The following is a 27420-nucleotide window of genomic DNA, read 5'->3' as shown; positions in this document are numbered from 1 at the left end:
ATATCACTACAGGGTATTAATTATCAATGTGACCTCTTTGTGAGTGTGTAATCGGCAAAAGAATCAGACTAGGACTTGTAACATTTTCAGAATACAGGATAGGAAGAAACGTAACCAGTCAGTCGCATCATTTGTCGGTTGGATGCATATAAAATAGACAAAATGGAGCAGCACAGCGGTGCAGTGGTTAGCACTGTGGCCTCACGGCACCGAGGACCCAGGTTCGATCCCGGCTCTGGGTCACTGTCCATGTGGAGTTTGCACATTCTTACTGTGTTTGCGAGGGTTTCGCCCCCACAACCCAAAAAAGATGTGCAGGGTAGGTGGATTGGCCACACTAAATTGGCTCTTAATTAGCAAATAATGAATTGGGTACTCTAAATTTATTTGAAAAAAATAAAATAAACCTCTGCAATGCCAAAATCAGGTCAAAGTCGCAATACACTCATAGAATCGTAGAATCCCGACAGTGCAGTAGGAGGCCATTGGGTCCATCGACTCTGCACCAACCCCCCGGACGACACTCGACGCACATCCTCACCCTCTCTCCATAACTCAGTTACCACACCAACCTTTTGGACGCGAGGGGGCTATTTAGCATGGCCAATCCACCTAACCTGCACATCTTTGGACTGAGCGGAGCACCCGGAGGAAACCAACTCCGACATTGGGAGAATGTACAAACTCCATTGGTAGATAAGTCCCCAGGGCCGGATGGGATCTACCCCAGAATACTGAAGGAGGCTGGAGAGGAAATTGCTGAGGCCTTGACAGAAATCTTTGGATCCTCGCTGTCTTCAGGGGATGTCCCGGAGGACTGGAGAATAGCCAATGTTGTTCCTCTGTTTAAGAAGGGTGGCAGGGATAATCCCGGGAACTACAGGCCGGTGAGCCTTACTTCAGTGGTAGGGAAATTACTGGAGAGAATTCTTCGAGACAGGATCTACTCCCATTTGGAAGCAAATGGACGTATTAGTGAGAGGCAGCACGGTTTTGTGAAGGGGAGGTCGTGTCTCACTAACTTGATCGAGTTTTTCGAGGAGGTCACTAAGATGATTGATGCAGGTAGGGCAGTAGATGTTGTCTATATGGACTTCAGTAAGGCCTTTGACAAGGTCCCTCATGGTAGACTAGTACAAAAGGTGAAGTCACACGGGATCAGGGGTGAACTGGCAAGGTGGATACAGAACTGGCTAGGCCATAGAAGGCAGAGGGTAGCAATGGAGGGATGCTTTTCTAATTGGAGGGCTGTGACCAGTGGTGTTCCACAGGGATCAGTGCTGGGACCTTTGCTCTTTGTAGTATATATAAATGATTTGGAGGAAAATGTAACTGGTCTGATTAGTAAGTTTGCAGACGACACAAAGGTTGGTGGAATTGCGGATAGCGATGAGGACTGTCTGAGGATACAGCAGGATTTAGATTGTCTGGAGACTTGGGCGGAGAGATGGCAGATGGAGTTTAACCTGGACAAATGTGAGGTAATGCATTTTGGAAGGGCTAATGCAGGTAGGGAATATACAGTGAATGGTAGAACCCTCAAGAGTATTGAAAGTCAAAGAGATCTAGGAGTACAGGTCCACAGATCACTGAAAGGGGCTACACAGGTGGAGAAGGTAGTCAAGAAGGCATGCGGCATGCTTGCCTTCATTGGCCGGGGCATTGAGTATAAGAATTGGCAAGTCATGTTGCAGCTGTATAGAACCTTAGTTAGGCCACACTTGGAGTATAGTGTTCAATTCTGGTCGCCACACTACCAGAAGGATGTGGAGGCTTTAGAGAGGGTGCAGAAGAGATTTACCAGAATGTTGCCTGGTATGGAGGGCATAAGCTATGAGGAGCGATTGAATAAACTCGGTTTGTTCTCACTGGAACGAAGGAGGTTGAGGGGCGACCTGATAGAGGTATACAAAATTATGAGGGGCATAGACAGAGTGGATAGTCAGAGGCTTTTCCCCAGGGTAGAGGGGTCAATTACTAGGGGGCATAGGTTTAAGGTGAGAGGGGCAAAGTTTAGAGTAGATGTACGAGGCAAGTTTTTTACGCAGAGGGTAGTGGGTGCCTGGAACTCACTACCGGAGGAGGTAGTGGAGGCAGGGACGATAGGGACATTTAAGGGGCATCTTGACAAATATATGAATAGGATGGGAATAGAAGGATACGGACCCAGGAAGTGTAGAAGATTGTAGTTTAGTCGGGCAGTATGGTCGGCACGGGCTTGGAGGGCCGAAGGGCCTGTTCCTGTGCTGTACATTTCTTTGTTCTTTGTTCTTTGTCCACACAGACAGCCACCCAAGGCTGGAATTGAATCTGGGTTCCTGGCACTGTGAAGCAGCAGTGCTAACCACTGTGCCGCCACTAAGTGAACTCAGGGAAAATTGGGAGTAATTGACAACTAAATCACTGATAAGTTCGCTTGTAATGCCTTTACACTGCTAACTGGGATGGAAGCTAAGACGACTAATGACATCTTTCTGTTGCAGGGACTACATCAGTGAAGACCCCTCTCTAACTGCCAACAGTCATGTGACAAGTAAGTATACACAATTACTCCTTTTATTTTAAGAGATGGACTTGCAGTCACTAGGATTTCAGTGAAGCATGATGTTGTGTCCTGTACTATCCACTTGAAACAGTGAAATTTTGCCAAGTGTACAATTAATTACATGAGAGGAAAGTTTTCATAGCCTGGCGTTTGCATGGAGCTTCACCCATTAGGAGCATTGAATCCCTACAGTGCAGAGGGAGGCCATTCAGCCCATCGAGTCAGCACCAACCCTCTGAAAGAGCACCCTACCGAGGCCCAAACCCCCACCCTATCCCCGTAACCCCACCTAGGGGCAATTTAGCACAGCCAATCCACCTAACCTGCACATCTTTGGACTGTGGGAGGAAACTGGAGCACCCGGAGGAAACCCACGCAGATATGGGAAGAACGTGCAAACTCCACACAGACAATCACCCCAGGTCGGAATCGAACTCTGGTCTCTGGCGCCGTGAGGCAGCAGTTCTAACCACGATGCCACCATGCCGCCACTATCGTGAAACCATGGAAAAGTGAATCATGTGAGGTATAAAACTGGATATCTACAATCCATTTTTGTCTTTTCCTGATTATTTTACGGGATGTGGGCATTGCTGGCTAGGCCAGCATTTATTGCCGGTTCCTAATTGCCCTTGAGAAGGTGATGGTGAGTTGCCTTCATGAATCGCTGTGGTCCATGGATGTGGGTACACCCACAGTGCTGTTAGGGAGGGAGTTCCAGGACTTTGACCCAGTGACCATGAAGGAACAGCGATATATTTCCAAGTCAGGTTGGTGTGTGGCTGGAGGAAAATTTCTAGGTGATAATTTTTCTGCTGCACTTGTCTTTCTAGATGATAGAGATTGCTATGGAGGGAGCCTTGGAGCAGCACTTCTTGTAGGTGATACACATTGCTGCGATTTTGGCATTGTTGGTGGAGGAGGTGGATGTTGAAGGTGGTGGGTAGGGTGCCAATCAAGTGCTTTGTCCTGCATGGTGTCAAGCTACTTGATTGTTGTTGGAGCTGCACTCATCCAAGCAAGTGGAGAATATAGTATCACACTCTAGAATTATGCCGTGTAGATGTTGGATAGCTTTTAGTGAGTCAGGAGATGAGTGACTCTCTGCAGAACTCCCAGCCTCTGACCTGCTCTTATAGCCACTGAATTTATATGGATGTTCCAGTTCAGTTTCTGGGTAACTCCCCAGGATGTTGTTTGTGGGTGATTCAGAGATAGTGATGCCATTGAGGGTGCAATCGAATGGCCACGCTGCGCCGAAAAGCAGCTCGCTGCAATGCAGAGTGCCCATTGAAAGCTGGAGACCCCGCTCCCAGGATCTACGGGCTTGCAACGCCTCGCCAGATTCAATGTAATCTCACGAGATGTTGCGATGTGAATTCCGTCCACAATGGATCACTTTTTAGCAAATCTGCATATTAGAGCGGGCAGTAAGCCTCACTCTAATGTGACCCTCCCATAGTGCATTCAGGCAGGGGTGGAGGTCGGGGATTGTTTTGGGCACCTCGGGGATCGGAATGCCATTTTTAAATGGTACTCCGATCTTTTCTACAATGGGGAGTTATGGTGATCGGAGCTCCCCACTGTACAAAACGCTATGTGCGGCCTCAGCCGTGTGTTTCCCATTCAGGCCCCTTATTCAATGTGAGTCGTGTTGAATAGCCATGTATTTCTTGGCACTGCGAGTGCTGGGAAACACGTGGATAAATGCACTCGCCAGGGCACTTTGTTCTCTTTTGGGAGGATCATGCCCTGAATGTCATTGGAGATGGTTAGATTCTCTCTATTTGGAGATGGTCACTGTCTGGCACTTGTGTGGCACGAATGTTACTTGCCACTTATATGCCCAAGCCCGAATGTTGTCCACATCCTACTACATTTGGACATGAACTTCTTCAGTATCTGAGGAGTTGCAAATGGTGCTGAACATTATGCAATCATCAACAAACATCTCCACTTCTGATCTGATGTTATGATGGAAGGAAGATCATTGCTGAAGCAGCTAAAGATGGTTGCACATAGGACACTACCCTGAAGAAATCCTGGCAGTGATGTCACAGAACTGAGATAATTAATCTCCAACAACCAGAACCATCTACTTTTGAGCCAGGTCTGACAATAAAAGTTAAAATCACCTCTAAGAAGTGCGCTGGTATTAAGACCATAAGACATAGGAGCGGAAGTAAGGCCATTCGGCCCATCGAGTCCACTCCACCATTCAATCATGGCTGATTTCAACTCCATTTACCCGCTCTCTCTCCATAGCCCTTAATTCCTTGAGAAATCAAGAATTTATCAACTTCTGTCTTAAAGACACTCAACGCCCCGTCCTCCACCGCCCTCTGTGGCAATGAATTCCACAGACCCACTACTCTCTGGCTGAAGAAATTTCTCCTCATCTCTGTTCTAAAGTGACTCCCTTTTATTCTAAGGCTGTGCCCCCGGGTCCTAGTCTCCCCTGCTAATGGAAACAACTTCCCTACATCCAGCCTATCTAAGCCATTCATTATCTTGTAAGTTTCTATTAGATCTCCCCTCAACCTCCTAAACTCCTAATTAGGCTTTCTCTTTTGCTTTGATGCATTCCCTAACTTCCTTTGTCAGCCATGGCTGCCTACTCCCCCCTCTGATAACCTTTCTTTTCTTTGGGATGAACCTCTGTACTGTGTCCTCAATTACTCCCAGAAACTCCTGCCATTGCTGTTCTACTGTCTTTCCCACTAGGCTCTGCTCCCAGTCGATTTTCGTCAGTTCCTCCCTCATGCCCCTGTAGTTACCTTTATTTAACTGTAACACCTTTACATCTGATTCTACCTTCTTTCTTTCAAATTGGAGATTGAATTCAACCATATTATGATCACTGCCTCCTAAGTGCTCCCTTACTTTAAGATCTTTAATCAAGTCTGGCTCATTACATAACACTAAGTCCAGAATGGCCTGTTCCCTCGTGGGCTCCATCACAAGCTGTTCCAAAAAGCCCTCCTGTAAACATTCAATGAATTCCCTTTCCTTGGGTCCACTGGCAGCATTATTTACCCAGCCCACCTGCATATTGAAGTCCCCCATGATCACTGTGACCTTGCCTTTCTGACATGCACTTTCTATTTCGTGGTGCATTTTGTGCCCCCGGTCCTGGCCACTGTTAGGAGGCCTGTACATAACTCCCATTATGGTTTTTTTGCCTTTGTGGTTCCTCAACTCTACCCACACAGACTCCACATCATCTGACCCTATGTCGTTTAGTGCTATTGATTTAATTTCATTCCTAATTAACAAGGCAACCCCGCCCCCTCTGCCCACCTCCCTGTCTTTTCGATAGGTTGTGAATCCCTGGATGTTTAAATGCCAGTCCTGAACCCCCTGCAACCACGTCTCTGTGATGCCTACCACATCATACCTGCCAGTAACAATCTGTGCCACAAGCTCATCTACCTTGTTCCGTACACTGCGCGCATTTAAATATAGCACCTTTAATTCTCTATTGACCGTCCCTTTTTGTTTTCTTAGTGTGGTGGACCTTGGTTTACTGAGCCTTTCCATACACTGTGTCATATTTTGTGGGATGGGGACTCTCGTAACCTCTCCTGAGTATTGAAATAAAATTTATTGTATTGCTTTAACATATGGTACATTACTACAAAGTGTACTGGCTGGCTTACGTGTCATTTTTTTTCTTTTTCATTATGTATTTGTACCAAATGCTAAATGGTCGGATTTTCTGAGGAGCAGCAACCATTATGGGATTGCTGCTCCACTCAAATTTTTCCCAGACTCGTCGCTGCTCCTCATTCTTTTCCCAAGCCTCCTGAGCCCAGCTTCCACTGGGGATATCCATTAAAACACAGAAGCGTCGGGTGACGTCCGGACAGGTCCCCATTTTACAGCACTTAGACTGGTACGTTTAATGGCCCAGTTTGAATTTTAGGGTATATTTTAGTTCTTCGATGAGTGGATGTACGAGTGGTGATAGGATGAATAGGTGGATGAGGAAAGTGGGTGGATGGGAGGGTGAGTGAGATAGCAGGTGGGGTGGAAGGTGGATGAGGTGGTAGGTGAGTTAGGCCCTCGTCGGCTCTGGTGTTCACCTCTCAGCTTGTTGAAAATGAAATGAAATGAAAATCGCTTATTGTCACAAGTGGGCTTCAATGAAGTTACTGTGAAAAGCTCCTAGTCGCCACATTCCAGCACCTGTTCGAGGAGGCTGGTATGGGAATCGAACCGTGCTGCTGGCCTGCCTTGGTCTGCTTTAAAAGCCAGTGATTTAGCCCAGTGTGCTAACCAGCCCCTTGTTCCACCCTCTCCCTTTGCGCCCAAATCAGTATAAATTCCCCCGCTTTTTTTTAATTTTAAAAATATTTTTATTCTCCTTTTTCATATTTTCTCCCACATTTACACCCATCAACAATAAACAATAATCAGCAAGATATGTCAATCCCATAATAACAACGATCCCATCCGCCCACCAACCCCCAAACCTCAGCCCACATGTTTACATAAACAAATGACAAAAAGGAATCAGGGATTACCCATAGTCACCCTTAATCTACACAGCCCTCCAACTAATGTTCGATGTTATCCAGTTCTTGAAAGTGCATAATAAATAGTGCCCATGACTTGTAGAACCCCTCTGAGCTTCCCCTCAGTTCGAACTTAACCTTCTCAAGGGTCAAGTTTTCCAACAGGTCCCCCCGCCACGCCAGGGCACTGGGTGGAGAGGCTGCTCTCCATCCCAGCAGGATCCGCCTTCGGGCGATCAATGAGGCGAAGGCTATGATATCTGCCTCCGCTCCCGTTTCCAACCCTGGCTGGTCCGACACCCCGAATATGGCCTCCTGGGGACCCGGGTCCAGTTTCACACGCACCACCTTGAAAATTACCCAAAATACCTCCTTCCAGTACTCCTGTAGCTTTGGACAGGACCAAAACATATGAACGTGATTCGCAGGCACAGCCCCCCCCCCCCCCCCCCCAACAATCACACACATCCTCTACTCCTTCAAAAAATCGGCTCATCCTCGTCCTCGTGAGGTGCGCTCTATATACCACCTTCAGCTGTATCAGCCCCAACCTCGCACATGAGGTGGAGGCATTCACTCTCCGGAGCACCTCACACCAGACCCCCTCCTCTATAACCCCTCCCAGCTCTTCCTCCCATTTTGCTTTGATCCCTTCCAGTGGTGCCTTATCCTCTTCCAGAATAGCTCCGTACACCGCTGACACTGCCCCCTTCTCCAGTCCCCTTGTCGTCAACACCTCCTCCAGCAATGTGGAGGCCGGTTCCTCTGGGAAGCTCTGTACCTCCTTCCTGGCAAAATCCCGAACCTGCATGTACCACAACCCTTCTCCCTGCTCTAGCCCATACTTCGCTTCCAGCTCCCTCAATCCTGCAAACCGACCCCGTAGAAACAAATCTTTTAGCGTCTTAATCCCCTTCTCTTCCCATTTCCGAAAACTTCCATCCCACCTCCCTGGCTCAAATCTGTGGTTCCCCCGAATCGGCATTTCCCTTGACCCTAAACCCAACCCGAAGTGTTGGCGAAACTGCCTCCAGATTTTCAATGAAGCTATTATTACCGGACTCCCTAAATATTTCCCCGGAGCTATCTGGAGCGGCGCTGTTGCAAGTGCCTTCAGCCCCGACCCCCTGCACAAACTCTCCTCCATTCTGACCCACTGAGAATCCACCCCTCTGACCCAGCTCCGCACTTTCTCCACATTTGCCGCCCAGTAGTAGTACAACAAGTTCGGGAGACCCAAACCCCCTGCCTGCCTTCCCCTCTGTAGCAGCACCTTTCTCACTCTGGCCACCTTCCCTCCCCATATGAATGAGGTAATCCTTCCCTCAATCTCCCTGAAAAAAGTCTTTGGCAGGAAAATCGGTAGGCATTGAAAAATAAACTGGAATCACGGCAACACATTCATTTTAACCGCCTGTACCCGACCTGCCAGTGACAGGAAGGCCGTCCCACCTTGCCAGATCGGCTTTCACTCTCCCCACCAAACTAGTGATGTACCTACGAAGCCTCCCCCACTCCCGGGCAACCTGCACCCCCAGATACCTAAAATGAGACCCTGCTCTACGGAATGGCAGCCCCCCCCACCCCCGGCCGAGACACCACAAAGTACTCACACTTGTCCAGGTTCAACTTGTACCCCGAGAAAGACCCAAATACCCGCAGTAGCTCCAATATTCCTCCTATCGACGCACTCGACTCCGACACATACAGCAGCAAGTCGTCGGCATATAAGGACACCCTATGCTCTATCCCCCCCCCCCCGCACTATTCCTTTCCATGCTCCCGAACTTCTCAATGTGATGGCCAACGGCTCAATCGCAAGTGCAAACAGCAGGGGGGACATAGGACATCCCTGTCTAGTCCCACGGTGGAGAGAGAAATATCTCGACTGATATTATTTTTGCGGACACTCGCCTTCGGTTCCTTATATAATAGCTTTACCCAGTTCACAAACCTTGGTCCAATCCCAAACCGCTCCAGCACTGCCATCAGTACCCCCATTCTACCCGATCAAACGCCTTCTCGGCGTCCAATGCCACAACTACCTCTGTTTCCTTTCTTTCCGCCGGTGCTATAACAACGTTCAAAACCCTCCTAATGTTCGAAAACAGCTGCGTCCCTTTCACGAACCCCGTCTGATCCTCCCCTATTACCTTCGGAAGGCACTCCTCCAGCCTACCCGCCAGTACCTTCGCCAACACTTTTACGTCCACATTCAGAAGTGATATGGGCTGATACGACCCACACTCCGTCGGATCCTTATCTTTTTTTAGTAACAGGGAAATCGATGCCTGCCCCAAGGTTTGCGGCAACACCCCATTCCCTATCGCCTCCTCAAACGTCCCCACCATCAGGGGTGCCAACCTATCCTTAAATTTTTATAATATTCCACCGGAAACCCATCCGGCCCTGCCACCTTCCCCGACTGCATCCTCCCAATCGCATCCTTTATCTCCTGCTCCACCATTGCTCCTTCTAATGTAGCCCTGTCCCCCTCCCCTAGCCTCGGGTACTCCAACCCATCTAGAAATTCCTGCATCTCACGGTCTCCTCCGAGTGGCTCTGACTTGTACAACCTCTCATAAAACTCCTCAAAAACCTTGTTAATCAGCACTGGGGCCACCACCAACTTCCCTGCCCTATCCTTCACCTGAAGAATTTCCCTTGCCGCTGCCTCCCTCCGGACCTGACCTGCTAACATACCCACGGTGGACCTTATCTCCATGTTCATAAACTGCACCCCTTGCTCGTCTCAGTTGGCGCACCGCCTTCCTGGTGGACAGTCGGTCGAAGCTCGCCTGTAATTCCTTCCTCTTTTCCAGCTTTGCGGGTCCCCATCCTCTGCATACCTCCTATCTACCTCCAACATCTCATCTATTACCCTCTGCCGCTCCAACCTCTCCTCCTTATCCACCCTAGCCTTAAACGAAATTACCTCACCTCTCACCACCCGCCTTTAGAGCCTCCCAGACGACTGCCTTCGACACCTCACCCGTACAATTGAAACTTACATATTCCTTAATTACCTTTTCAATTTTCTCACAGAATACTTGGTTCCCCAAAAGCCCCACATCCAGTTTCCACCCCGGTCTCTGCGCTGCCCCCTTCTCCAGCACCATATCCACCCAATGTGGAGCGTGATCTGACACTGCAATTGCAGAGTATTCCGACCCCTTGACTCCAGCCAGCAAAGCCTTCCCCACCACAAAAAAGTCGATCCGCGAGTATACCTTATGGACCGCTGAGAAAAACGAATACTCCCGTTCCCTTGGGTGCAGGAACCTCCAAGGGTCCACCCCTCCCATTTCCACCATTTGCCCAGCCAGCGCCTTTGCCCCCCCTGATGGGACCAGCGAGCGCGGCCGTGATCTGTCCAACCTTGGCTGCTGCACCAGGTTCCAGTCCCACCCCACAATCAGCTCATGCGTGTCTAAGTCGGGAATAGCCCCAACCACCTTCCTCACGAATCCCACATCGTCCCAATTGGGACCGTATACACTTAACAGCGCCACTAATCTCCCCTCCAATGCCCCTGTCACAATCACATATCTACCCCCCTGATCTGTCACCACCTTCCCCATCTGGAAGCGTACCCTTTTGCTGACCAGCATCGCTACCCCTCGAGCCCTTTCATCAAATCCGGAGTGAAACACTTGGCTAACCCAGCCCTTTTTAAGTCTCACCTGGTCCTTCACCCTCAAGTGAGTCTCCTGCAGCATTGCTACATTGGCTTTCAAACTTTTAAGATGTGCAAGCACCCTTGACCTCTTGACCGGACCTCCTAGACCTCTCACGTTCCACGTGATTATCCTTACTGGGGGTCTCTCACCCCCCCCCCCCCCCCCCCCCCCCCCCGCCTTTCTTATCCATCATCACCATACCACCGGGCCCTGCCCCATAAGCCTGACCCGCCCTGTCCATTGTTAACATTGAACCACTCCCCCCCCCCCCCCCCCCCTCCCAAGAACCCCCCCTACAAAAACATCCCCCCCTCCACCCCCTCTTGCCCGCCTCGTAGGCCCATTGAAGCCTGCTACCCAGGCTCCAACGTCCGCAGTCCTCCTCTCACCTCACCCCCGTTCACTAACTGACTCTAGTTAGCTAGCGCGGGTGGCTCCCCCCCGCCAATACCTCTCGCCCCCTTCCGCCCAGTCCCAGAGAAAGAAACACCAAAACAAACCCAACAATCCAACCCCTACAATTCACTAACATAACATTTAACCGTCGCAACACAGAACGCCATTAACTTGAACTCTGCAACAATGCAAAGAGAAGTAAATTTCAAATTTCAATACAAATCAGTAAAAAGAAAGTTGTAACATTTGTACATTTTCCAGCCGCTCAAACACAGTCCACAGTCTTTCTTCCAGTTCCGCTCTTCACGTCTGTCCCAAGCCTTCTGCCCTCACGAACGCCTCAGCCGCCTCCGCTGTCTCAAAATAAAAGTCTTTGGCTTTATATGTTACTCTCAACTTCGCCGGGTACACCACACCAAATCGCACCCCCTTCTTGTACAAAGCCGCCTTCACTCGCCCAAACGCCGCTCGTCTTTTTGCCAACTCCACCGTCCAGTCCTGGTAGATCCGAACGGCAGTACCATCCCACAGCACCTCACGCTTCTGCTTCGCCCAGCTTAATACTTTCTCCTTCATGCAAAACTTATGGAAGCAGATAATTACTGCCCTTGGCGGCTCGTTCACTTTGGGCTTCGGCCTTAATGACCGATGAGCTCGGTCTAGCTCGTACAGGGTGGGGTTCTCACCCTCCCCCATCAGCTCCGCCAACTTCTTAGTGAAGTATTGCATTGGCCTTGGGCCCTCTGTCCCTTCGGGCAAGCCCACAATTCTCAAATTGTGCCGCCTTGAGCGGTTTTCCAAGTCTTCCAGCTTTGCTCGGAGCCCTCTGTTAACCTCCACCACCCTCCGCAGCTCGTCTCCCATCGAGGTGACCTGGTCGCTGTGTCGTGTCACGGCCTCCTCCACCTCCTTCATCTTCTCGCCCTGCTCTCTCACCTCGGCCAATGCCTTTGCCACCTCCACCCTCATCGGGCCGATTGCCTCCTCCAACAATGACCTCACCACGACCACCATCTCTTTCCTCAGGATCTCCATGTGCCTCACCAAACGTTTTTCCAGTTCCACCACCATCACCTCGGTCATCTTCTCCACCGTAAGTAGTGCGGTCCCGCCTTGCAGTTCGGCTTCCGCCATCCTGTCAACACTTTTGCTTTTGCTCGTCTTCTCCTTCGGCGGCGAACCCGCGTTTCCTCCTTTCTTTGACGCTGCTTTTTGCATCTTTTAGCGGCTTATTGTTTTTTATCTTCTTTCCTTTCTCCTCTCTCCCCCTTCACCCTCCTGCCCAATCTTCCTGTCTTCACCCTCCTGTCAATCTGACATTCTTCTTTTTTGAGAAAAAAACAACTTTTACCAAACTTCTATGAATCTTCTTTCTTTCTCCTCTACATTCACCTGGGACCAGGCTTCAAACCTTCTTCGTCCTAGGTGGGAGCCATCCAACGTGGAGCACCCTCACTACATGGCACTCGGGCCTGCCGCCTCGACCTCTTCGTAGCTCCGCCCCCGCTGCTCCGACCTGCCGGGCCCGGCGCCTCAGCCTCCGCCGCCCGACACCCGCGCGGGGTTCTTCGCCGGCTTTTAAACCGGCCCCGCTGGCTGCTCGTGGCGGCCCCAAAGGCCGACGATAGTCGGGGAGTGCATGGGGTCTCGGGGTCTTCCCCGAAATCGCCGCGAATCGCGGCCACCGGCGGGAGCTCTTTTTTTTTGCGGCAGCCCTGCTCGCCCACCCCACCGGAAGCCCTAAATTCCCCCGCTTACCACCGCTTTCAGCGCCTCCCACAACGTGGAGGCGGAAACTTCCCCCGTTTTATTCTGCTCGTTGTAGTTCCGTGTGGCCACCTTATCCGCCAACAATCCTACATTCAACCTCCACTAAGACCACTGAGCCTCACCCTTCGGCATCCATAAGTCCACTGAAAACGGCGCGTGGTCAGAGACCACAATCGCCGATCCAACCACCCCGCCAACAGCGCCTTATCTAAGACAAAAATATCAATCCTGGAGAAAAAGAAAACCCAACCCCCCCCACCCCTCCTTCCACTGACCAACCCCCTACTTCACTCCCATTAACTAGCCATCCAGATAGCATGTTGGCCCCTACTCGTGATTGCCGCCTCCCCCCCCTCCCCCAATCAGCCCTGCACCCGATAACCCCACAAAACAGTAAAGCACACTTTCCCACTCTGCACGCAGACACGTTAAATATAGCAAGCCATTCGGTTTGCAGACCCAAATTCCCCACTTTAAACATCCCCACTCACACACCTCCCAGTCATGGTTTTACATAAATTCACTCGCCTCCTCCAGCACGTCAAAATAAAACTCTTGATTCTGGTGCGAGACCCAAAGACCAGCAGGATACAACACCCAAACTAACTCCTTCCTTGTAGAGGACAGCCTTGAAGCCGGCCCGCTGCTTGGCCAACTCCGCACCCTAGACCTGGTAGAGCCTCAGCACTCCAGGTGCACTTTCTAGTTTCCTTCGCCCACCTCAGTACCTTCTCCTTGTCAAGAAAACGATGCAGCCGCACTATCATCGCCCTCGGCGGTTTCCCTGTCTTCGACCTCCTCCTCCGCGCCCTATACACTCGATCCACCTGGGGAGAGGTTCAAAACCCCAACGCCCACCAACCTCTCAAACATATTTGCCATATATTGACGGCCTGCGTGCCCTCAATCTCTTAAGGCAACCCCACAATCCGGAAGTTCTGCCTGCTGGAATGATTCTCCAGTCCTCCACCTTCTCCCACCTCCTCTTCTGGCTCTCCGCCACGAGCACCATCTCTGCCTCCAACTAGGCCAGTCAGTTCTCATGCTCACCCACCACCTACTCCACCTTCTGGAGCTCCAGAACCTGCGCCTCCAGCCGCCGCTCCAGTCTCTACTCCACCTTCGGCAGGTCCTCTGAGGCCTCCTGCCTCTGCTGCTGGAACTTAGCATTCACAAAGTTTACCAGTTGCTCGGTAGACCACTGGGTGGGCAATGCCACCCAGAACCCTCGGCCACCTTTTCCCATGTTGCACCTCAAATAATTTCTCAGCCAGGCTGCTGCCTCTTACTTGTTACACTACTCATCTGGTAAGCCATGTACCAGCCCCACCATTGGAGCACGGCTATTTATCAGTGCTCATGCACCTCACACCAGCAAATATATTTTGAATTGGGTAAAAAAGGACGAAGCAATTCCACCTTGAGCAAGAGCCACCAAATGTGCAACCATTCACTCCATGGCAGCCACCGTAGATGTTTTTTTATCAGTGTTATCAAGTGGCACTGCTCACTAATGCTCAGTTTAGGTTCCACCAGGCCACTCAGTTCCTGACCTCATTACATCCAAACATGGACAAAGGAACTGAACTCAGTGGGTGATGTGAGAGTGATTGCCCTTCACATCAAGTCAGCATTTGACTGAGTGTGGCATCAAGGAGCCTTAGCAAAACTGGAGTCAGTGGAAATTAGGGGAAAAATTATGTTGACATCATACCTAGCACATAGGACGATGGTTATAGTCATTGGATGTCAATCATCTCAGTCAGCTGAAGGAATTCCTCCGGATACTTCCATAGCCCAAACATCTTCAGCTGCTGCATCAATGACTTTCCCTCCATCATAAGGCTGAAAGTGGGGATGTTCACAGATGACTGCATAATATTCAACACCAATGGCAACTCCTCAGATGCTGAAACAGTATGTATCCACATGCAGTAAGCCTTTCCACTATCTCCACTCCCACTTCCTTTAGCTACCATCAGGCTTGGACTGACAAATGGCAAATAATATTTGTGCTAGACAATGACCATCTCCAACAAGAGAGGATCTAACCATCTCCTTTGACAGTCAATGACATTACCATTGCTGAATACCCTACTATCAGCACCCTGTGGCTACCGCAATTTAGGAAGGACGTGAGGGTCCTTGAGAAGATGCAGAGATTTGCCAGAATGGTTTAGGGATGAGGAATCTTAGCTGACAGGTTACGTTGGAGAAGCTGGGTTTTCTCCCTTGGAACAAAGGAGATTGAAGGGAGACCATTTGGAGGTGTGCAAAATTATGACCGGTTTACATACAGCAGACAAAATCTGTTCCCATTAACTGATGGTACGAAGACGAGGGGACACAGATTCACGAGATAAGAGATGCAGTAGGATATGAGCAGGAACTTTTTTATGCAGCAACTGGTAATGGTCTTCCGAACTTAGTGCCCACAAGGATGATGATTGGAGAGACAATTAATGATTTCAAAAGGAAATTGAATGGGCACTTGAAGGAAATAAACTGGTAGGGCTATGGGGATAGAGCATGGGAAAAGGATCAATTGGATCGCTCTACATAAAACCAGATAAAATCGATGGGTAGAATGGCCTCCTCCTGTGCCATATTGACTCTATGGGCTGGATGTTGTTGTGATGTGCTGGTCAGTGACAATGGGTTGGAAAGCCAGGGCAACCCTATCTAGGCTGTTTGGAGGAGACTAACCAAATTTCAAGCCCAACTTACAGCTTATGAGCTGCCATCCGCTTTCCTGTCCCTTTAAGGGACAAGAAATAGAGGTCTTGTGACGTAGTGGCAGCTCCCTATCTCTGGACCAGACCCTGTACCCCGGACACGCGTTCACAGTGTCAACCAGACAGGGTTTGGCCCTCTCCCCGTGGCACTTACCCACCCTCCGGCCGTCGACATGCCCCCCGGAGCTGGGGGCCATACCCTGGGTGTTTGGATGTTGGCTGCTGCGTGTATGGTGTTGCCTCCCCCAGTGTTCAGGTACACTGTCCAGGCATCGCAGTCTGATTGGGATGCAAGACAATGATGAGCACAGGGGCAGCAAGCCCAGCACCGCTGGGCTCTTTGCCTGTGAGCAAACATGACTACTCACCTCTTCAGTTCTCCACAGAAGCCTTCCACCAGATTCTAGTTTTTAAAAAGGAGTAATAATTGGCATCAGCATATGCACATGCTGGGGAGGCGCTGAATGATGGGAGGCCATTGGATAAGGGGTAGCTCTTGTTAATTGTATGGGAATGGGGCTTAAGTGGTGATAATTGTTTTCTCGCCACACTGCAGCGAGATCCCGGTTTCGCCTAGGGGAGCGGGCTGGGTTGCATCGCAAACAGTATGCTGCCTGGTGCGGATCTCGTTTTTGGCCTCTCCCACTATTTACTGACTTTGTTTCGCTTGAGCGTGCATGTAACGAGGCCGGAAGATCGCGTCCAAAGTCAATAGAAAAGAAAGTCAGGCTAAGTGTAAATCAGACTGCTTATTCACAGTAACCCATTATCATAAGACAAATTTCCCGCCCAATGTTCTCAAATGCAGTAAAGAGTTAGTTTGTTGGTGTTATCAGAAAATGAGCTGTTGAAGTAGCACATGAACTCAGCAATTATTGTGGTGATTGATAGGAGGAAAGGCAAGTTCCAAGGGGGATACAAACATTTTGCAAAGAAATATTGATAGGTTAAGTAAGTGGGCATAAAGTTAACAAATGAAGTATAATGTGCGGAAAATGTGAAGTTAATTTTGGAAGGGAGAACAAAAGAACAAAGTATTATTTAAATGGAGGAAAACTGCAGAAAGCTGTAACACAAAGAGACTTGCGGGTACTTGTGCACAAAACACAGAAAGCTAGCAGACAGGTGCAGCAGGTAATCAGGAAGGCTAATGGAATGTTAGCCCTTATTTCAAGGGTGTTGGAGTATGAGTAGGGAAGTCTTACTGCAGCTGTAGAAGGTACTGGTGAGACCACATCTGGAGTACTGTGGGCAGTTTTGGTCCCCTTATTTAAGGAAAGATATTTCATTGGAGGCAGCTTAGAGAAGTGATGCACGATCAATTACACAAAGACGAGAGTTGGATGCAATCAAGGCTTTATTACACTAAGATGTGTGTGGCCTCCGACTTCCGGTTGCGGCTATGCTGAGCTAAGCCGCACGATTCGGCAGCTCCCGCTATCACGGACTTTCGGGCTCTTTAGAGGAGCTCCAACGGGAATTTTTTTGACGACGATCTGTGGGGAAGGGAAGAGCAAGGTCCCCCTTCACCTTTTATGGACCGGACCAGAAGTGAAACAGCCAGAAAAACGGCAATGGAGCAGCGGGAGAAGTGAGGGAAAAAAAGCAAAATGGCGGCGGCCGGAGACAAAGCGGAATGCGGGCCGGAGCTGCAGGAGTTCATCAAGCACTGCTTCAAGGAGCTGCGGAAGGAGATGCTGGCGCCTATGTTGTCGGCGACTGAAGGACTAGGGTTGACCCAGAATGCCCACGAGGTAAAGACCCAGGAGGTGCAGAAAAAAGTCAGTGAGAATGAGGACGAGATCTTGGGCCTGGCTGTGAGAGTGGAGGAGCACGAGGCGCTGCACAAGAGGTGGGCGGGAAGATTCGAAGACCTGGAGAACAGGTCGAGGAGAAAGAACTTGCAGATCCTGGGTTTCCCTTAATGAGTGGAGGGGGCCGATGCCGGGGCATATGCAAGCACGTTGCTCGAGGCGATGATGGGCGCGGAGGCCCCTTCGAGGCCTCTGGAGCTGGATGGGGCACACAGGGTGCTGGCGAGGAGGCCCAAGGCTAACGAGCCACCAAGGGCGATTGTGGTGAGGTTTCACCGTTTCACGGACAGAGAGAGGGTCTTGAAATGGGCCAAGAAGGAGCGGAGCAGCATATGGGACAATGCGGAGATCCGAATATACCCGGACTGGAGCACGGAGGTTGCAAAGAGGAGAGCAGGTTTCAACCGGGCCAAGGCGGTGTTGCACCGGAAAGGAGCGAGATTTGGAATGCTGCAGCCAGCGCGATTGTGGGTCACATACAAGGATCAGCACCATTATTTTGAAACACCTGAAGAGGCGTGGACCTTTATTCAAACCGAAAAGTTGGACCCAAACTGAGGGTTTGTGAGGGTGGGGGGGATGTTTGATGGTTGTTGTATATCGGGTGTTAAGCACGCGCAGGAAATGTTACATGGGCTGGGGGATTGCGATGGGGGAAAAGAGACAAGGCCGCGACAGAAGCTGCGCCAGAGGGGGCGGGGTAGGCTTAGGAAAGCGCGGGGTTTTTTCCCGCGCTAGGGAAGAAAGGCAGGAGGGGGAATGGAGGAACGCACACTGATTGGGAGATTCCCACATGGGGAGGTCAATGGGACGGCGGGGGAAGTCGGTGTCAGCAAGTGTCAGCTGACTTACGGGAGTGATATGGGGGGAGCAAGAAAGCTAGACATGGGTCTAGTGGGGGGTGGGGGGGGGGGGGGGGGTTGCTGCTGCACTGGCCGAAGGGGAATGGGACACACAAGAGGTGCTCGGGACGGGGGGTCTCCCGGGTGGGGGACCGGAGGGTGAGGGTGGCGCGGACACGGGACTGGCCTAGAAAAGGAGATGGCTAGTCGGGGGGGGGGGGTTGATAACGTGGAATGTGAGGGGCCTGAATGGGCCGGTAAAGAGGGCCCGAGTGTTCGCGCACTTAAAGGGACTGAAGGCAGACGTGGTCATGCTCCAAGAGACACATTTGAAGGTGGCGGATCAGGTCAGGTTAAGAAAGGGGTGGGTAGGACAGGTATTCCATTCGGGGCTAGACGCGAAGAATAGAGGGGTGGCAATATTGGTGGGGAAGCGGGTGTCGTTTGAGGCCAAGAATATCGTAGTGGACAACGGAGGGCGATATGTGATTGTGAGCGGTAAGTTGCAGGGGACGTGGGTGGTATTGGTAAATGTATACGCCCCGAACTGGGATGATGCCGGATTCATGAAGCGCATGTTGGGGCGCATTCCGGACCTGGAGGTAGGATGCCTGATAATGGGTGGGGATTTCAATACTGTGTTGGACCCAGCACTGGATCGCTCCAGATCGAGGACTGAAAAGAGGCCGGCGGCGGCCAAGGTGCTTAGGGATTTTTTGGATCAGATGGGGGGAGTGGACTCATGGAGGTTTGCCAGGCCGCAGGCCAGGGAATTTTCTTTTTTCTCCCACGTCCACAAAGCCTACTCCCAGATAGATCTTTTTGTTCTGGGCAGGGCACTGATCCCGAAAGTGGAGGGAACGGAGTATTCGGCCATAGCCGTTTCGGATCACGCCCTGCACTGGGTAGAACTGGAGTTGGGAGAGGAGAGGATCCAACGCCCGCTGTGGCGGTTGGATGTAGGACTGCTGGCAGATGAGGTGGTGTGTGGGAGGGTGAGGGGGTGCATCGAAAGGTACTTGGAGGTCAATGACAACGGGGAGGTGCGGGTGGGGGTGGTATGGGAGGCGCTGAAGGCGGTGATCAGGGAGAGCTAATCTCCATTAGGGCTCATAGGGAGAAGATAGAGGGCATGGAAAGGGAGAGGCTAGTGGGGGAGATTTTTTAAGAGTGGACAGGAGATACGCAGAGGCCCCTGAGGAGGGATTTCTTGGGGAAAGGCGATGTCTCCAGACAGAGTTTGATCTGTTGACCACAGGGAAGGCAGAGGCACAGTGGAGGAAGGCACAGTGGAGGAAGGCGCAGGGGGCGACCTATGAGTATGGGGAGAAGGCGAGTCGGATGCTGGCACACCAGCTCCGTAAGAGGATGGCAGCGAGGGAAATAGGGGGAGTCAAGGATGGAAGGGGAGCCACAGTGGGGAGTGCAACGAATATAAATGAGGCATTCAAGGCCTTCTGTGAGAAGCTGTACAAAACCCAGCCCCCAGCGGGGGAAGAGGGGATGAGACGATTCCTAGACCAATTGAGATTCCCGAGGGTGGAGGAGCAAGAGGTGGCTGGTTTTGGGGCATCAATTGGGTTGGAGGAGCTGTGCAAGGGTTTGGGGAGTATGCAGGCAGGGAAGGCCCTGGGACCGGATGGGTTCCCGGTGGAGTTCTACAGGAAGTACGTAGACCTGTTGGCCCCGCTACTAGTGAGGACCTTTAATGAGGCAAGGGAGGAAGGGACCCTGCCCCCGACAATGTCGGAGGCGACGATTTCTTTGATCCTAAAGCGGGACAAGGACCCACTGCAATGTGGATCGTACAGGCCGATCTCACTCCTCAACGTGGATGCTAAGTTGCTGGCAAAAGTGCTGGCTACGGGAATTGAGGACTGTGTCCCGGGGGTAATCCACGAAGACCAGACAGGATTTGTAAAGGGCAGGCAACTAAACACCAATGTGCGGCGGTTCTTAAACGTGATAATGATGCCATCGGTGGAGGGAGAGGCGGAGATAATGGCAGCTATGGACGCGGAGAAGGCCTTTGACCGAGTAGAGTGGGAGTACCTCTGGGAAGTGCTGCATAGGTTTGGGTTCGGGGGAGGGTTTATTAGTTGGGTTAAGCTCCTTTACAGAGCCCCGGTGGCAAGTGTGGTGACGAATCGGCGGAGGTCGGAGTATTTTCGGCTGTACAGTGGGACGAGGCAGGGGTGCCCCCTGTCCCCCCTGTTTGCATTGGCGATTGAACCCTTGGCCATATCATTGAGGGAGTCTAGGAAATGGAGGGGGGTGGTCCGAGGGGGAGAAGAGCATCGAGTGCCGCTTTATGCGGATGACCTGTTGCTGTATGTGGCAGATCCAGTTGAGGGGATGGTGGAGGTCATGCAGACTTAAAGGGAGTTTGGGGATTTTTCGGGCTATAAGCTCAATGTAGGGAAGAGTGAGCTTTTTGTTGTACAGGCGGGGGACCAAGATAAGGGGATAGGCGAGCTACCGCTGAGGAGGGCGGAGGGGAGCTTTCGGTACCTGGGGATCCAGATAGCCAGGAGTTGGGGGGCCCTACATAAACTGAATCTGACTAGATTGGTGGGGCAGATGGAGGAGGACTTCAAAAGATGGGACATGTTACCGCTCTCGCTAGCGGGTAGAGTGCAGTCGGTCAAAATGGTGGTCCTTCCGAGGTTTCTCTTTGTGTTTCAGTGCCTTCCCATCGTGATCACCAAGGCCTTTTTTAAGAGAGTAGGCAGGAGTATTATGGGGTTTGTGTGGGCGAATAGGACCCCGAGGGTAAGGAGAGGGTTTCTGGAATGCAGTAGGGACCGAGGAGGGTTGGCGCTGCCGAACCTAGGGAGCTACTACTGGGCAGCAAATGTGGCGCTGATCTGTAAGTGGGTGATGGAGGGAGAGGGGGTGGTACGGAAGAGGTTGGAGATGGTGTCCTGTAAAGGAACGAGCCTGGGGGCGCTGGTGACGGCACCGCTGCCACTCTCGTCGTCAAAGTACACCACGAGTCCGGTGGTGGCGGCAACGTTAAAGATCTGGGGCCAGTGGAGACGGCACAGGGGTGCAGTGGGAGCCTCGGTGTGGTCCCCGATCAGGGGTAACCACCGGTTTGTCCCGGGGAGGATGGACGAGGGGTTTCAGAGCTGGCATCGGGCGGGGATTAGAAGAATGGGGGACCTGTTCATTGATGGGACATTTGCGAGCCTGAGGGCACTAGAGGAGACGTTTGAGATACCCCCGGGAAATGCTTTTAGATACATGCAGGTGAGGGCATTTGTGAGGTGGCAGGTGAGGGAATTCCCGTTGCTCCCGGCACAGGAAGTTCAAGACAGGGTGATCTCGGGTGTATGGGTCGGGGAGGGCAAGGTGTCGACAATATACCAGGAGATGAAAGAAGAGGGGGAAGCGTTGGTAGAGGAGCTGAAGGGTAAATGGGAGGAGGAGCTGGGGGAGGAGATTGAGGAGAGGTTATGGACTGATGCCCTAGGTAGGGTTAATTCCTCCTCCTCGTGTGCCAGGCTCAGCCTGATACAATTTAAGGTGGTTCACAGAGTGCACTTGACGGGGGCGAGGTTGAGTAGGTTCTTTGGGGTAGAGGGCAGATGTGGAAGGTGCTCAGGGAGCCCGGTGAACCATGTCCATGTTTTGGTCATGCCCGGCACTGGAGGGGTTCTGGAGAGGAGTGGCGGGAACAATATCTCAGGTGGTGAAAGTCCGGGTCAAGCCAAGCTGGGGGCTAGCAATATTTGGAGTAGTGGACGAGCCGGGAGTGCAGGAGGCGAAAGAGGCCGGCATTCTGGCCTTTGCGTCCCTAGTAGCCCGGCGAAGGATCTTGCTAATGTGGAAGGAGGCGAAGCCCCCCAGCGTGGAGGCCTGGACAAACGACATGGCTGGGTTCATAAAGTTGGAGAGGATTAAGTTTGCCTTGAGAGGGTCTGCGCAGGGGTTCTACAGGCGGTGGCAACCGTTCCTAGACTATCTCGCGGAGTGTTAGAGGAAGGTCGGTCAGCAGCAGCAGCAACCCGGGGGGTGGGGGGTTGGGGGTTTGCCTAGGGGGTGTTTGAGCAAGAGAACACATGAAAGATTTGGGAAACTGGCATGTACGGGAGGGAGCCAGTGTACAAAGCTCTGTAACATATCGTTTTACCATGTATATATCTTGCTATGTGCGTTTTCTTTCTATTTTGTTACAGGGGGGGGGGGTATTGTTTGTAAGGGTGAAAAATTTTGTTAAAAAACTTTAATAAACATATTTTTTTAAAAAGATGTGTGGCCTCCTACAGCAACTGGGGAAATGGCTGCTGTACGAGGGGCACACATATTTATACTCCACCTACTGGGCTGAGCCAGCAAGCAGGGAATTACCCCCGTATCTGTAGTACAGGGTCTTGCCACAAAGCAGCTAATATATACATCAGTGGTGACTACCACATTCACCCCCTGTTAAAATCTAGTCCGGCGGGGGTGGTGGAGAACTATATACAAGTAGATGTTTTAAAGTACAGAAAAAAAATTGAGTCCAGTGGAGGTGGAGGAGAGCTATACAGAAGGATGATGTTTTTTTAAAAAGAGTCCCGATCAAGTTCCAGGTTCAATCGGTCCGGAGCCTTGATCTGCCGTTGGGAGCGCTGCAGTGATAGCGGCGATTCCAGTGTCGTTCTGGTCTTCGGTGACTCCGGGAGCGTGCCGAAATCCTCTTCATCCTCGGGCGTGGACAGGAGGAGGACGGATTGTCCTGGGGCGCGGGTTGCAGCTGGGTGCGCCGGGGGAGGGAAGGGTGGCGCCGGGCCGGAGGGCTGTGTGTGTGTGTGGAACCAGCTGGTGCCAGGTCCCTGAGGGAGACAGTATCTTGGCGGCTGTCGGGGTACGCTACCTAGGCATACTGTGGGTTGGCGTGGAGTAGCTGTACCCTCTCAACCAACGGGTCCGCCTTGTGGAATTGTACGTGCTTATGAAGGAGTACGGGTCCTGGAGCTGCGAGCCAAGTCGTGAGCGACACCCCGGAGGTGGACTTCCTGGGGAAGGCAAAGAGACGTTAATGGGGTGTGCCATTAGTCGCAGTGCATAGGAGCGACTGAATAGAGGGCAGTGTGTCGGGGAGGACCTCCTGCCAGCGGGAGGCCGGGAGATTTCTGGACCGTAGGGCCAGCTGGACGGCCCTCCAGACCGTCCCATTCTCCCTCCACCTGCCCGTTTCCCCGGGGGTTATAGCTGGTCGTCCTGCTCGAGGCGATACCCTTGTTGAGCAGGAACTGACGCAGCTCATCGCTCATGAATGGGGATCCCCTGTCGCTGTGGACGTAGGCGGGGAAGCCGAACAGAGCGAAGATGGTGTTGAGGGTTTTGATGACGGTGGCAGACGTCATGTCGTGGCATGGGATGGCGAAGGGGAATCTGGAATATTCATCGACCACACTAAGGAAGTACGTGTTACGGTCGGTGGAGGGGCGGGGCCCTTTGAGGTCCATGCTGAGGCGTTCAAGGAGCGGGAGGCCTTCGCCAGGCGCGCACGGTCTGGCTGGTAGAAGTGCGGTTTGCACTCCGCGCAGACCTGCCAGTCTCTGGTGATTGCCCTGACTTCCTCGACGGATTAGGGCAGATTGCGGGTCTTGATGAAGTGATACAAACGTGTGACTCCCGGGTGACAAAGTGTCGTGCAGAGTTTGGAGTCGGTCCACCTGTGAGCTGGCACATGTACCTCTGGATAGGGCATTGGGGGGCTCATTGAGCTTCCCGGGGCGATACAAAATCTCGTAGTTGTAGGTGGAGCGTTCGATCCTCCACCTCAAGATTTTATCGTTCTTGATCTTGCCCCGCTGTGAGTTGTTAAACATGAAGGCTACCGACCGTTGGTCAGTGAGGAGAGTGAATCTCCTGCCGGCCAGGTAATGCCTCCAATGCTGCACAACTTCAACAATGGCTTGGGCCTCCTTTTCGACGGAGGAGTGCCGAATTTCTGAAACTTGGAGGGTGCGGGAAAAGAATGCCACGGGTCTGCCTGCCTGGTTGAGGGTGGCAGCTAGAGCGACGTCTGATGCATCGTGGCCTTGGCGATGTCGCCCTTGATACGGTTGAAGGCCTGGTGAGCTTCGGCCGTCGGGGGGAAACTGTGGAGTGAATGAGTGGGCGGGTCTTGTCTGCATAGTTAGGGACCCACTGGGCATAGTATGAGATGAACCCCAGGCATCGTTTGAGGGCTTTGGGGCAGTGGGGGTGGGGGAGTTCCATGAGTGGGCGCATGCGGTCGGGATCAGGCCCCAGAACTCCGTTCTGGACCACATAGCCGAGGATGGCTAAGCGGTTCGTGCTGAACACGCACTTCTTGTTATAAGTTAGGTTGAGGAGAGTGGCAGTGTGGAGAAATTTGGCAAGGTTGGCGTCATGGTCCTGTTGATCGTGGCCGCAGATGGTGACATTGTCTAGGTACACAAAAGTGGCCCGCAGCCCGTACCGGTCAACCATTCGGTCCATTTCCCGTTGGAAAACCGAGACCCCGTTGGTGACGCCAAAGGGAACTCTAAGAAAGTGGTAAAGGCGGCCATCTGCCTCGAAGGCAGTGTATGGGCGGTCCGCCTTACGGATTGGGAGCTGGTGGTAGGCGGATGTTTGGTCGACCCGGTACTGTGCAATCTGATTGACCATATCAGATATGCGTCGGAGTGGGTACGCGTCGAGCTGCGTGTACCTATTGATGGTCTGACTGTAGTCCACGACCATTCTATGTTTCTCCCTGATGCGACCATCAATTCACTCAAGGACTCGTGTCGGAGTAAAACAGTGGTTTTAATTAACTATCAACTTTGCCTGCCTGCGACTGGTACATACGGAGGACAGTCCCATAGGCCAGCTACTCTTATACCAGCCCGTACCAGCCTCCCCGAACAGGCGCCTGAATGTGACGACTAGGGGCTTTTCACAGTAACTTCCTTGAAGCCTACTCGTGACGATAAGCGATTTTCATTTCATTTTCATTTCATTTCATACTCCTTCAAAGGGGCGGAGCCATGGGCTGAGCTCGTACATACTCCAACATCCACCAACTTCTCCCCCGCGGGTGAAGCCATACAATGGCCCACAGATAAAACCCACAGGGTTAATAACATAGAACATAACTGGTGAATTAACTGTATTTACAAACATAGAACATAACTGGTGAATTAACTGTATTTACATTCACCACATTCACCCCCTGTAAAAAAAAATAAAGTCCGGCGGGGGTGATGGGTCACAAGTTCAGCCGGTCCGGCGCCCTGATCGTACACTGTGACGGCTGAAGCACTGGTGTTGCAGCCGCTTCAGGTGGCTGGGGAAGTGGGTCCGGTGCAGCCCCAGGGGTGGACTCCGGGAGCGGCTCTTCCTGAGCTTCATTCCTGCAGACCGGTGTGCCGGGTGGAAGGGAGCGCGGGAGCCAAATGGGCGCGGGGGTGCTGGGCATGGGAGAAAGAGCGGGGTACAGCGCGGGGGGTACTGTGGACGTAGTGGTGGCGGAGCCTGCGGGCGCAGGTCTCGGAGGGAGACGGTATCCTGTCGACCATCGGGGTGCTCAACATTTGCATAGTGCGGGTTTGAGTGCAGGAGCTGGACCCTCTCTACCAGGGGATCGGTCTTATGGGTCCGAACGTGTTTCCGGAGTGGAACCGGACCCGGTGTCATCAGCCAGGGTGGGAGCGAGGCCCCTGAGGTAGTCCCCCTGGGGAAAATTAACAAGCGGTCATAAGGAGTCTGGTTTGTGGACGTGCAAAGGAGGGACCTAATAGCATGGAGCGCATCGGGGAGGATTTCCAGCCAGTGGGAAACTGGGAGTTCCTGGACCATAGGGTCAGTAGGATGGTCTTCCATACCGTTGCGTTCTTCCTCTCCAGCTGTCCATTTCCCCGGGGGTTGTAACTGGTAGTCCTGCTCGAGGCGATGCCTTTACTGAGCAGGTACTGACGCAGCTCGTTGATCATGAACGACGAGCCCCTGTCGCTGTGGACGTAGTTGGGGAAACCAAACAGGGTGAAGACACTGTGCAGGGCTCTGATAACAGTGGGGGTGGTCATATCGGGGCACGGGATGGCAAACGGGAAACAGGAGAACTCATCAATAATATTGAGAAAGTAGGTATTGCGATTATTCGCGGGGACGGGCCCTTTGAAATCGATACTGAGGCGTTCAAAGGGCTGGGACGCCTTTACCAGGTGGGCCTTATCTGGTCGATAGAAGTGCGGTGATGCACGATCAATTGCACAAGGACTAAAATTGGGTACAACTGTGGCTTTATTACAGTCAGATGCGTGGCCTCCTGCTGCAGCTGGCGAAATGGCAGGACACTGGAGGTCATGCATATTTATGCAGTTCTCCCTGGGCGGAGCCAGCCGGCAGGAGCTACCGGCGAATCTGTAGTGCAGGTCCTACCTTACATCTCCTATTACAGTGGATCACCACATTCACCCCCTGTTAAAAATTAGTCCGGCGGGGGTGACGCGAAACTATATACAATTAGTGCAATTATGTACAATGGTAGGGAAAGAAAAGTCCATGTTGACGGTCCGGAGTCCGTCAAAGGTTCAGCCGGTCCGGTGCTTTGATGCTTCATTGGGAGCGGCATAACGGTGGCGGCGAAGTCGGTGGTGGAGGTGGCAGCGATGGCGGTGCTGATACTGGCCAGTCATTGGGGAACTCCGGGAGCGTGCAGAAGTCCTCTTCGTCCACTTGTGCGGAAAAGGGGAGGGGAGGGGTGATCTGGTGGGTCAATATTGGCGGCGAGGTGGGGGGGCGCATTAGTCGGGGGGGGGGGGGGGTGTGTTGGGGTGGAACCTGACGATGCCAGGTCCCTGAGTGAGACTGTATCTTGGCGGCCGTCGGGGAACTCAACGTAGACATGTTGAGGGTTGGCGTGGAGCGGGTAAACCCTGTCCACCAAGGGTTCCGCCTTGTGGAGTCGGACGTGCCTACGGAGAAGGACCGGTCCTGGAGCAGCGAGCCAAGTCGGGAGCGACACCCCGGATGTGGACTTCCTGGGGAAGATAAAAACACGTTAATGGGGTGTGTTATTAGTGGCGGTGCACAATAGTGACCAGATGGAGTGCGGAGCGTCAGGGAGGACCCCCTGCCAGTGAGAGGCTGGGAGGTTCCTGGACCGTAGGGCTAG

General features: G+C 52.1%; 1 protein-coding gene across 2 annotated transcripts in view; it reads left to right on the top strand.

The window, feature by feature from the left end:
- pde4dip (phosphodiesterase 4D interacting protein) overlaps nt 1–27420 on the top strand; it is an 888328-nt gene that overhangs the window by 90641 nt on the left and 770267 nt on the right. For both annotated transcript variants that reach the window (XM_072511203.1, XM_072511204.1), the window contains one exon: nt 2484–2533. In XM_072511203.1, coding sequence (XP_072367304.1) covers nt 2484–2533 — 50 coding nt within the window. Of the gene's footprint in view, nt 1–2483; nt 2534–27420 lie in introns of those variants that run through there.

This window comes from Scyliorhinus torazame, chromosome 7 (genome assembly GCF_047496885.1).
Source record: "Scyliorhinus torazame isolate Kashiwa2021f chromosome 7, sScyTor2.1, whole genome shotgun sequence".
In the NCBI taxonomy this organism is placed as follows: domain Eukaryota; kingdom Metazoa; phylum Chordata; class Chondrichthyes; order Carcharhiniformes; family Scyliorhinidae; genus Scyliorhinus; species Scyliorhinus torazame.
Note: the sequence above shows the minus strand (reverse complement) of the source record. Positions and strands in the feature narration are given on the sequence as shown.